The sequence below is a fragment of the Simochromis diagramma genome, unplaced genomic scaffold (genome assembly GCF_900408965.1).
Source record: "Simochromis diagramma unplaced genomic scaffold, fSimDia1.1 OVJJ01000320.1, whole genome shotgun sequence".
NCBI lineage: Eukaryota > Metazoa > Chordata > Actinopteri > Cichliformes > Cichlidae > Simochromis > Simochromis diagramma.
The window spans coordinates 6,615,035-6,628,074 of NW_024386773.1; the positions used below are offsets into that span (position 1 = coordinate 6,615,035).

At 39.7% G+C, this 13,040-nt stretch overlaps 1 protein-coding gene across 5 annotated transcripts in view; it reads left to right on the top strand.

Moving 5' to 3' along the window:
* The window catches only part of arhgef10la (Rho guanine nucleotide exchange factor (GEF) 10-like a), a 114,759-nt gene that overhangs the window by 69,760 nt on the left and 31,959 nt on the right, over window positions 1–13,040 (top strand). For all 5 annotated transcript variants that reach the window (XM_040005464.1, XM_040005480.1, XM_040005473.1 and 2 more), the window contains one exon: window positions 2,568–2,689. In XM_040005464.1, coding sequence (XP_039861398.1) covers window positions 2,568–2,689 — 122 coding nt within the window. The remainder of the gene's footprint in view (window positions 1–2,567; window positions 2,690–13,040) is intronic.

Genomic DNA, 13,040 nt, shown 5'->3' on the forward strand with positions numbered 1-13,040 from the left:
CCCAAAGACGAGAAGTGATCCTCCTCCTTTGACGATCATGTGGATAAGACGGGGGGTGGGGGGTTGCTTGTCTCAGGTACAGTTAGACTGTGCAAAGGTTGAATGCAGCCAAAAACGGAGGTCCTTGTAGAAAACCTGTTACAGGCTTTTGAAAAGGCATTTGAGTTTGGGGAAATAGTTCATCTATCTGCAGTGAACAAAAACATTCTGACACAATATTGCAGAAATGACTTAAGGACAAGTCACTGACTGTCCTTGAGTAGCCAAAGCTAAGACATAAACCCCTCAGTTTTAAGCCTGTAGACACTCACCTAAGAAGGTTTGAATTTGTAATGGCTGCCAAATGACAAAGTACTATTTTTATACAAAAAAAGTCACAATTCATATACAACAAATAATTTACATTTTTTTAATGGTTTATTGAATGTATGTTGATTGGAAAAAATGACAGTTGTGATTCTGCTTTTACGAATCCAGTAGAGCTGAAAGAAATTCTGTAGAGGTCAAAAGTTTCAGTATGGAAATGTGAAAATTATGAGAAAATACAAGGCACAAAGCACAGGATGAAACTCACTGAAAGAAATTTCTAAAAAAGATAGAATGCACTTATCTAAGTCTACACAGTTTTGCCCTTGATCATTCTTATTGTTTTCTTTGTATAAATGTGTTTTGGCTTTTATTTATACTGCTAAAGCCTCGAATATCACAACAATGCAAGATGCCTAAAACAACATCAATATTAAATAGATATTAAAAATCCAGGAATAATATTTGAATCTAAACATATTAAACACAAAGCATGACAGCTGATATGCTGATGGGAACAGGTGGATTTTGAGCTGTAATTTAAACTGTGTGATAGAGACTAGTTGTAAGAAGGTGAAAAGGGTAGTACGTTCCAAAGACGAGGCACAGCACAGCTAAAGGCTCTGGCAACCAATGCGTTTAGTCTGAAACGAGGAGCAGTCAGGACAGCTCCTGAGGTTGAGCGTAAAAGCACAGGATGGGGTGTGAGGGTGAAGGAGCTCGAAGAGATATGGGGATGCCAACTCACTGAGAGCTTTAAAAGTGAAAAGCACAATCTTGTACTGGATGCACTTGGGAATGGGGAGCCAAGTTGGATAGGTGTAATATGGTCTGTGAACTTTGTGCAGGTGATGATTCTTGCTTTAGAGCTTTTGAGGAGATGAGAGAGAATGGCATTATAATAATCCAAATTAGGGGTGACCAGGGCTTGAACCAGAACTTGGATGCTGTGTTGAGAAAGAAAAGTGCATAGTCTAGAAATGTTACATAGGTGGAATAGGCTGACTGTGACATTATCTGTGTGAGTGGTAAAAAAAGAGAATGTCTAGCGAACCAGCTATGGAGACACTTTGGAAAGTGAGTACTTTGAGTTAATATCTATGACTTCAGTTTTATAGCTTTTTGCTTTGAGCTAATTGATTGTTAATCAAGTGGTGATGGCTTCTAGGCGGGCAGTGAGGTTAGAAGGTGAAAAGAGGTGTTGGGGTTCGTGGAAATATAAAGTTATATCCTATCAGCATAAAACTGAAACTGTATTTCAAAATGGAAAAAATATTTCCAATAGGAAGGAGCTAAATTATAAATAGCAGGGGTCCCAGAACTGATCCCTGAGGGACACCACGTGTTCTGGAGGCTGATGGAGTGCAGACAGTCTTGCCTTGGGCAAACTGTTTCCTGCATTTTTTGCAAGAATAGGAGAGCTATTGTAGTGCGATGTCCTTGATTCCAGTGCTGGAACTTTTGAGTAATCCAATGATTTTGCAGTAATGCAAGCATTCTTGTTGGTGATTAAGGTATGTTTTCTTGGGTACAGCCAGGCTAGTTGTCTTTGCCAACATAACTGACTGACTCTTAAATTTTATCCCCTACCTAAAGAATAAGGATATGATACTCCTATAAAACAAACTCTGCAATTAGCTTTTTCCTTTTGCTCATTATAATGCATCTGTGATCTCTACTAGCTTATACCTAGATAAAATATGCAAACAAACCAGAAAGGAGAGCTGTTAAATTTCATGCTCAGTTTAGTTTCTATACATTGAAATAGATGATTACACAATTATATAATGGGAGTACCTTGGCAGAATTGCCCAGTGACTTGTCAGGGGTACACCTGTTGTAAGGCTCAGTGCTATGAGGCTCACACACCAGGCAAATCCATTATATTATAACACAAATCCGGCAGTTGCATTTTTCCTGCTGGGGCAGACTCTCACTGTTGATTAAGTAAAGGTTTAATCACTGTTGAAGCCCTGCATTGGCAGTACCTGGCCTCGCCTCCTACAACAGGGGATAAGCCTCTGGCTGATTATTCACATGCTAATCACACCATTCATATTATATACCTGAGATTGTGAAATGTCTTTATGGTGATTTTATGTGGTTTGACATAGCTTGAAATAGTTTACAGATTAGCTGAGCTGTGGGAATGAGATGCATGTTGAAAAGAAATAAAATAAGTACATAAACTAAACATCAAGTTGGGGTGACCTAAGTAAGAATGAATAGAAAAGAGTCTCTTTTTTTTTTTTCTATTTCAGGAGAGGAAAATTCACCAGGCTGGTTATGTGGAGAGGATGAAGGAAAGACGACAGCCCCCTTTTGGTATCCACTGCTCGCCTGTCACATGTCTGTCTTTGCTACAAAATCAACAGAGAGAAAGGTAATTATGCTTCTGTGATTAAAGGACAAAAATCTATTTTTAAAAACAATTAGTTTGTACACATGTTTCTGAAGTTTCAAAGATCAGCCCCTGCCAGCACTGCTTTCCAACAGTCTAATGGTATTTCAACATATAGGCTCCATGTTCAAATGTTCATTCTGGTCACTGTTCTGGTGAAGCCAGTCCAAATAGCATCCCTGCTAGGTCAGATAGTAACCGTTACATGTTTGTTTTAACATGGCTGTCTCGTTTACAGATGAGCAGACACAAAATTAGGATGGCATCTCTATGTAGTGCCTTGAATTGCGCACCAAAGTCATTATTGTTTTGGAGAATGTTATAAACAGCAAGAACATAAAAAACCCCCAGAGAAATAGATTCTCTCCTTCAGTCTCTATCTTACATTCACACTGCTCAAACTAATCTGCTGTTTTGGGAAAAAACAGCAGTACATCTTAAGGTTTTAGTGCACGCAGGACAAAGTCTGAACATTAAGCTTTTTAACATTTAAACACCAACACTGGTACACAAATATCACAGAGGGGAAGAGGCACAGATTTTATTACCAGAGGTGCAAACAAACCACTCCATTAAGACAAAACTCCTTTTATGTGTGTTGAATTTTCCTCTTTTCCCCCACTTTGCTTTATTATCTGTTATAATTTAGATGTTGATTTAAAAGAAAAAACGTTAGGGTTTTTACTATGATAAGGGCAGAGTATGTGATGACTCATTACTGATGACTATACCTTAATCCATCCATGAGGAAGGTTGGAACAATCACCCACAGAGCATGACAGCAGTAATTCATTAATAAGTTAAACCATTTCTAGCATGGAGACTAGAGCATTCAGGGTCTAACAGGAAATGGCATTATGCCCCCCACTTTTGACAGGCGAGCTGTTAAACAGGCCAAATTTATAAGCTGGAGTCTACTAATTGTCTAATGCAAATCCAGAGATTTCTTGGTCTGTGTTTCTGTTGGAAATAGCTGTCATCATAACAGACACACACATGCACATATACACAAATACACAAGTTTGAAAGTGTTATTAAAATTCTCTGCAGTTAGTGCTTACAGTATTGGTTTCAAGAAGTGCAACAAGCCTATTAAATGTTCACACCACGCCCTGGCTCTTCCTGATGGAGTATGTCTCAATGAAGCATCACTTTACCAGATTGAGGAAGCCAATGGTGTTACATATCCCATGTCTGGAATGGGCTAAATTGCATCACAGGTTTCAGCTTGCTTATTGATGGTCAAAGCAGCACATCTGGTGTAATATTAAGCTGTACCTTGTTGAGGATTATGGGTGTATGTAATTTTATTTTGTAGAATTAGCAATCCACTGGATGAACGCATTCTGCTTTTTAATACTCTCACTGACTCGGTATAATTTAATTGGAAGTGCAGCAATAATGCTAATAATGACTGATGAAGTATAAACAGTGGAACAAATTAAATTTTTAGCAGGATCATCTTACTGTTGTTGTCAGTTCAGAATTTTAAATCTCTGCTTCTTTTTGAACTTGCCAATTGTGCTTTAGCTGCAAATATTTTGATGTGTTCAGTGTTTTTGAACTGGCAGTGTTTATAATCGGGAAGCAAAGTGCCTCTCTTAAGATCAATCTGTCAAACCAATTTGACTTCCACTGACGTTAACTTTTCCTGTGAAGCAGCCATTAGTCCATAGTGGTGGCAGAATGGCTCCTTTAATAAAGATTTTGTCAAAAGAGATCATAGTGCCATTTTACACAGCCATTTCCCATTGAATGTAATCAAAGCCCACTTGCACTGACCTAACAGATAAAAATACACCATCTCAGTGATGATCTCACTCAAAAATACATAGACTATTGGAATTACAAGGTGACACGCAAGCTTTTGCTTCTGGTTGCTGGCTCAAGAATTTCGATCAATACAAGCCGTTAAGACCTAGAAGCCGCCGATAGATCAAATGGTCAGTACAGGTGAGAGATAGACTTAAGGGGTTTTAGAAGTCAGTGGTAATGGTATAAAATCAGTTTGCAAGGGCTGAAAGATGATATTTCCGACCACATTTTCTGCATCCATAATGTGGTTATGGGTCCTACTGTGCAAGTTGGAATGTGGCGGGGAGGCAAATTACCACAACCACCAGGGGAGGATGTTATAAAGTGATCATGCAATTATCTTAATGGCTGTGGGACAACCAAGCATAAATCAATCTTCCAGCATTAGATTAAGACCTGTACAGCAAACCATTGTCTGCTAGCCATGTTGATGAGAGAGGATGATAAGGTGAAAGAGCAGCTGGTGAAAAGTGGAAAAAGTGCAGCACTGACACAGCGGGGTCAGGGTGGGGTGTGGGATTTCCCAAAAGGTGCTAATGACTATCTGGAGTATTTTGCAAAAGCGTGTTACACCCGTGTAGAAGCTGAGCCAAGTGAATTAATGAATTTTGAGCCAGAGGGACGCTGCAGTCTCTAAGGATCTGCTGATACCACCGTCTTCTTGCAAAAATAAATGAAGCACCTGAGCACACCAGTGAAAATCATAGCAGCTATGTCAGTTACAAACCTTGTTTACCGCAAAATTGGTCCATGTGGTGAAATGAACATGCATGAGTAAAAGGTAGAAGCATTTACGCTTGTACTTCTGTGTGTGCAGGTATTATGTTCATGCTTCCTTAACTCTATGAATGTGCATGACTTGCGCGTTGCGCTATATTTGAGTGTATACTGTAGCTTTGGAATTTTATGCATCTCAAGAATGGGTTAGTAATGGGAATGGGGGCCTAGGTATCAGAAAGCTGGAGAGGTAGGCAGTAATATTTCTTTCCTTTTTTGACTAAAGAGAAGGTAGCATTAAATGGAGTGACTTTAAGTCCTTCATGCAGAGCAGACTGTGATTAGGGGCTTAACTCAGCAGCAGCCCCCCACTCCCTCTCTGTGTCTCCATCTTTGCCTCAGACACTGCCTCTGGGAAACACACGCCTCTCTGTGCCAAAGCTCCACAGCTCTTTCTCCAGCTTTTGCAGCTTCTCTTGGCAGTCTGAGTTACAGTGAGTAGAAAGGATGAAGAAAAGGCAAAAAAGAAATCCCAGATTAAAAAAGATGTGGCCGAAGGGGCCAAAGCCATTTCCTACAAAAATAAAGTTCTAAAGCAGCATAGCATGAACAACACGCACAGGTCACCTTAGGGAGCTCAATTCACTGTTGGCTGTGTGCAGCTCTGTGTGCCCCGGTCCACTCAGTGGGAGCTGGAGTGGGCTACTGGGCGAACTCGTTAGGCGCCGGAGATAAACCTTATCACAAGTCTGCTGAGTGAGAACAGCAGGGGTGGACTGATTCCTCTCAATTTATCTCTTTCATTCTTTTCCTGTCTTTCTCCCTCGTTCTCTGTCTGTCTCTCACATACACACAAACACACAGGATCAGGCACTATCTTGGTTAATAGACAAACCACATTCTGATGGTCCTTGTTGTTTAAAGAGTCAGTGCACGCTCTGTTTCACTGCCCTCTTTGCCACTTTGAAAGATGAAACGGAGCAGGTTTGGCAGTTGGCCCAAAGGGAGGGTGTGAGGTGGTTGGGTTAAGGGATTAATAGGAAATCCTATAGCAGAAAGGGTAACAGCCGAACCAGACTTCTATATAGGAGAATTGGCTGTTAAATGGAACAATTAATACTATTTTCTGCAACAGTTGCATGTTGGTGCATGATGTCAGTCTTAACAGGATTGATGTTTTTAATTATTACAGATAAACAGATTAAACGTTAGCTCAGAATTTGACTGAATTTTTGCCGAACTGTTCCCGAGTGCATCGGTGGTGATTCAAATAAACATAGCACTGAAATGAACCAGTTCTGAAACTCAGGGTGTGTTTACAAAACAATCCGTTTTAAATTCAATTAACTGCTTAAGTCATTTTTCAAAGTAAAATGCCAAATGTAAGCTACTTTTATCTTTTCAGTTTCAGTATATTTACTATTTTGTATTGTACGATTGGAACACTTGGGTTTCAGCCCAAAGCCTGGATGAAGCAGTTTAAAAATGGCATCCTGGACTCTGTGATGACGTGGTAATTTTTCATTACTTTAACTGTGAGAAGAGTTGCAGCTCTAAAAGGAGGTAGTAGCTGAATCAGGAATGGTATTTACTGCACTGTATTTGCTGTAAAAGGGGGGGGAAAGGACATGATATTTTTTGGCATGGACCGTAATCATGTTTGTTTGCTCTTTCTCCCCTTTCATCTCTCTCTTTGACTGTACAGCTCCTACAGTTTAATCGGCCGTATCTTTCGGTTTTGTCAGACAGGCTGTGTTAGTTTGAAGCCTGGAGACCAATAATGGAGGCGTTTATGAAACCCAGTAATCTGACAGCTCAGCAAGCTGTTTAACAACTAACTGGCATTCGATGGCGTCACATGGAGCACTTGGAACTGAATTACTTAAATTACATACCTGTCTCTATCTAGGACACATACTGTATGTTTTTTTTTGTGCACAGTATTTCTGTCCCACCACTTAGTCAGCAAGGCTCTGAAGATGATCAATGCCCACTTCCTTTCGTGATCTAACCATTTTCAAAGAGGTATATGTGCATTCTGTATTTGCAGTATTTTACAGTTAGGGGACAAATAGTGATTCACAAATGCCTCATATCTTCTCCAGTAGGAAAGCACCTCTTCTTCTGCCGCTCTAAAAAGGTTCTTTACGATCCAAGACTACAAAGACTTGCGAAATAGTAAAGGGACATGTTTCTAGACTCCATTTATGAGGCATTAGGCTAGGATGGGGTTGAGGATGGCTGCTATGCCAGAGCTCTTATAATACCTTGGGGGATTTCATCATGTATGCTTTGAAGTGCGGAATGACAAACTGGAAGGGGTTTGGACTGCATCAGGGTTAGCCTTCTTTCTCTATTTCTGAGAGGATTAGCTTCTGTGTCTCAGCTCAGAAAACGGCAAAGCCTGCTCACATTCACCGCTAATACACTCCACTAGTTTACATAGATCGCACAGATCATCGCCATTATTATTTATTTACTTACTTGTGTTTGCTGTAGTCAAACAAACGCGTTTGAATTGATTGGTACTAAGCCTCGAAAACTATTAATTATAGGTGCTGGGGTCATTACCATCTGTTGAAACGCACCGAGGTCAATGCTTGTTTCCCGGACTAGCTGGTGCTTTTGGGCCATGTTGTGCATGTCCCTCTCACTTGCTGTGTCATCCATCTTTCCTGCTGATGGAGTGATAAGAGAGCAGCAATGCACATTCAGCTAGGCACATGAAAGTGACTGCATGTACAGAAAATGAGCGGGTTGAGTGGCACCCCTGGCAGCAGCATACACTTTGTTCATGGCTACATTTATGGCATTGTCGGGGGAATGAGTGATTTACAGGCATAATGACTCAAAGCTCTTACACAAAAGATGAATGAAAGAGTTCACTTTGAAGGCTCTGTGTGTGTGCATGGACAGTACAGATGAGACACAATGTTATGAAATATGGATTAAAAAGGACGACAGTGTGAAAAGGTGGCCTTCCCCTGTAGCAACACATTTCTGATGATTTATTTCCTTTTCCCCCTCTAGACTATTTTTATTCTAATTTTTTTAAAGGTAAAGTCATCAAATTGGCAAGTTACGCAATGCTTGTCCCTCTGTTTTTCTTGAAGGTCATTTGCTACCTTTCAAGGTAGCAGCTTCAGCCACCTCTCTGATTTGTTGAGAAAAGATGCCCCAGCATGGATTAAAAGCTTGTTCTATCCACATAGCCACCCAGGCGTAGCGGCTCCCCTTCTAACTCTGCAGTAATATCCTTCTGGCAAACAGAAAAACACAAACAGCAGGATGCGCAAGTGCTTGAGACTGTTTCGAGAGAGCACATCGATCTCTCTCAGACCCGATCCTCATCAAGATCACTTTGCTTATATTGTTAAAGGCTTGACATTAACTTTGAAGCATCTGTCCAAATATCTGACAAGTGTGTTTAGATTTCACGTAACTAAACATGAGTCTCTTTTTCATTTTTTCAATGCATAGTGCAGTTCTCAGATTCTGAATGAACATTAGAAAGCAAACAAAGGAATTAAAATAATTCATTTATTAGGGGTGCAACCATACACAAAATTCACGGTTCGGTTCAGTTCGATACTTTGGTGTCACGGTTCGATACTTTTTCGATACAAAAAATGTTCACGCTTTTTTAATTTGTCATTTATTAAAATTATAAATATATATTTTAACTCAAACGTACAGTTTTTAAATTTAATGTTGCTGAAACAACAAAGTAATAAAAAAATAAATCTATCTGATCGAGAAATCACTCATCTTTGGGAAAGAGAGTTTATTACAGAGAAATGGCTCTTTCCAAAATAAAAGCTATACTATACGCTTCTTCTGGGCTATATTCTCAGCAACATATTAAACATATCAGGTCCCCATAAGGAGAATCATGTGCTAACGGCTGTCTAAATGACTCGGGTAAAGTTTGTAGCATGCGTGCTTGTTGTTTTTGTCTGCTTCCACTTGTCTTTGCACTAGTATGATGTCGGAGTAAATGTGCAGTCATATTCGTTGTTCCCACTAGTGCTGTCAGCGTTAATTTCGCTAAAATGACGTTAACGCCACAACACGGCAAATCTCCATTAACGAGCTACCGCGGATCGCCCCGTGCGTGGGGCTGGACAGCGTCAACACGTTAACGAGCAAACTGCGCTAACGCAGTAGTTCCCACCAATGTAATTGAACATTGCGTGGCACATCCGACATAGTGTTTTACTTTTGTCCATGACGCGCTTACCTTCAGGGTCATACCTCACATGAAAACCAAAATAGTTCCAAAGGCCAGATCTGAATGAGGGTGGGGGAGGTTCAATTTGCCATGTTGCAAGGAGAGCTTAACTTCTGTCTCGCTAGCTTGCCCTGCGCTCAGTGGATCTGCGCTCGACAGTGCAGCCTAGGCGGAGTAGTCGAACGCAGATCCACTGAGCTCTCAACACAGACAGCATCGTCAGAAGAAAAAGTTGATAAAATAAATTTAAAAATTTCTATTGTTCGATACATATGCGTACTGAACCGAAAGCACTGTATCGAACGGTTCAATATCGATACGAGTATCGTTGCACCCCTATCATTTATGCGTGATTCTTATAAGTGGCTATAAACTGTGTAACCTTTAAATACTTCACAATAGACCTCGTCCCAGCTACAGGGCAATATAAGGTGAAGAAATTGTTTGTGGTCGCTTCACAGATTATCTTATTATTTTTCAGTCAACATCATATTCGGAAAAAATGTTTCTCAAGGCACATTCATGAACATTTAGTGATTAATTAGTTTCAGTGCCATTTCAATTCAAGCCACTGCTCCTCTGTAAATAATCTCTTCATTTAATTCCTCAGTTGATTAATCACTGATCATCAATACTGTTTTACAGGCACATTTCATAGTAGTTCTATAAATCGCCATATCCGTGCCTAGCAGGTCACATTTAAGAAAGTTTCTACATCAATTTATTAATTATTGCCGGAATGGAAATGAAACGTGTGTCCCTATTTTTACAATGATTGCAATTTTGTAAAACAAAATCAGGTGCGTCTGAGGCTTTATAAATTGACTCTTGATTAGTCAATCATAGAATTCTGAGTTGGGTAAATGATGGGGAAAATAATTCAGACTGTTATTCCGCATCTAACTGTTATTTGGAATATTTAACTAAATAGTGAATAAAGACAAACTCTTTAGTTTGTTTCTGACTTTTAACTTGTCCACTGAGCATAGTGGAGCATTAGAAATTTAGGATACTCAACATACATTGGGTCATATTAATAATGATGTTTAATAAGTTCAAATACGTTTTTTTTTCTTCATAATTTTTTGCTGCAGCGATGCTCAGATCTAACACCAATAACTGCACTTTGATTTTGATTTTTGATTTAACCCCAAATAAGGCTAATATGTTCATGTGCGCAGCTTCTGGATTTTTTTTGGTTTGCAAGGTTTGCAGTTTAGATTCTGAAGATTTATTGTACATGCTCATCACAAATTATGCGTCACGCTGATGTTTTCACAGGATAACCGGCGTTGTTGGAGTTCTTGCTTATATGTTCGAATAATTGCGGTCTTAAGCATTAAATGCATAGATGCTAGCACATTCTGTTTTTTATAACTGCTTTTGTGTTTGTTTCAATCCGCAAACTTGTATTTAAAATGGATTTGGTATAAAAACTGTATCCTCTGATTAGTAGATGTAACTGATTGCTGTAATTGCTCTATTTTTAAACCACTATCTGAATCTTTGTAAACATGGACCATTGTCCTGACCACAAAAACAGAGCACTTCTGTTCATGCTCATCTTCTGAGTTCAGAGAGGGCAGAGGAATGTTTGGCATGCAGAATATAACAAAGCAGGAGGAAGTGTCAGTCTAATTTCTCTGTGTGAAGCTGGATCACAGCAGATCTGTCGCCAGAGCTGGCCCTTCTGGTCACTGCGGCTCAGCACAGCAAAACCCAACCCCAGACACACCAAACTTGTCACTGTCACAAATACAGGGGGCATTGACAACCTGCAGTTTCAGACTGCTTGACATTCCCGATCAAAGAGCCCTCTCTCTGAGGTCAGGGCAGAAGTCAAACTTTGGCATTCGCCGAGAACAACTCTGGGGGAGTTGTGACAGTTCCCAACATTTTGGCTAATGTACCAAAGTGTCCAGAGGTCACGCTTTCTTTGTAGATCTGGATCTACCCTGGCGTTGGTCAGCAGCATCAGCAGCCGCGATTATTGAAGTCATGTAATAGTTAGAAGGTGCTTCGTATAATATTGGATTGACTGCTGTGTGTCTGGATCTCTCTTAAATTCTGTATCAACGGTTACAAACAGGAGCTGACTATGAAAGTGGGAACTTTTTACAATTTTATAAGCACCTGTGGAAAAAAAAATGTACTAGACCTAAAAAAAACAAAAAGAAAGATAAGGTAAGAGTTTAAAGCCTAAAGCACATTATTTTTATAATAAGTGATGCTGACCTTGTACTCTTTCAGACTTTCAAGGGGAAACATTTTTGTATTGTATATACAACCTAACTGACAACATAATACCAGAGTGGAGTTATTGTATTGTGTAGTTATTGTATTGTATTGCAAATGGCTGCCAAGCTCACTAACAGTAACCACCTTTTCTCCCTGCCTTATTGGCCAGCAGGGCGATACAGCTTGGACTGCCAGAGCAGGCATTAAAGTTGCTGAAATAAACAGCGGTGTTTCGAAATAAATAGTGCAAAAATAGTGAAAGGCTTTTTTACTACCTGCATGTTAAAACAATTATGTCATCATTACCGCCTGCGTATCTAAGCTTTTAATTAATTTGCTAAACAGCTGGAACTATGAACAGTGAAAAGGATTTGAATTTTTTAATTTATAGTGTAGTGAATGGATTGCGGTGGTCTTGCTGTCACAGTTAGTGCTGCGGAGCAAGAGTCTTTCACTGAATGCATTTTCAGTTTTCTTATTATTTACACATGCTGTGCATAGTCTTTGTAAACTAGTTAAAGGCTTTGCAATGTTCACTTTCCTCTGCTTTCCTCCTAGCAATCTCCTTTCCAAAAGAGGGCAGTGCAGTGTCTGTATAAATGTGAATAGAGCAGCCACACCCCTGCTTGACAGTGAGGTCATTTGCAAAGGGCCTGATCCGTTGCTGTGACAGCTAACATACTAATTACAGTGAATCATAGACACTCTAGCAATGCCTCAGAGTGGAGTTCTCCTTCTCGGGCCCTGGGTTTCTGCTCGCTCTGTACTTGTCAAGATAGCATGCAGGAACAAATTATGTACCCAGAAGGGAAATCCTGCAGATCTGCTAAATGTGCTAATTTGGTCATATTTTCCTCTGTGATTATACATCAATATGGAAAGGATGATAGGAAAAAGCTGTATCGAGTCAAAGGGAAAGGGATGAAGGCCGTCTTGTCTTTGAGTTCCTATTGTGCTAAACAAGTCCTGTCTATTGCAGTGATAGCTTCTCTCCTTATATTGCTTTTCCAGTTTGTCTAATTAGTGTTCCTGCTTCATATTTTTAAGACATGCAGAGCTACTGCTCTGAATTCTGCTTAATTTATTGTTGTTGGCCACTGGTAAGCTTTTTAAGGATAGGCTGTCTTTGCATTCTGATCTCTCTTTATGAAGGTGCAAACACCAGGATTACTTTTAGCTTTCAGGTTTTTCAGAATGTTTGTTCAATTCATTTAATTACTGTGGAAACTCATGAATTTGCCGTTCAGTTCAGTCATGAAAGAAGGTTAACCAATCTAAGATCATCACATCATGGTTAGAAAATTATATGTTCATCAAAAGTAACAGAAGAAG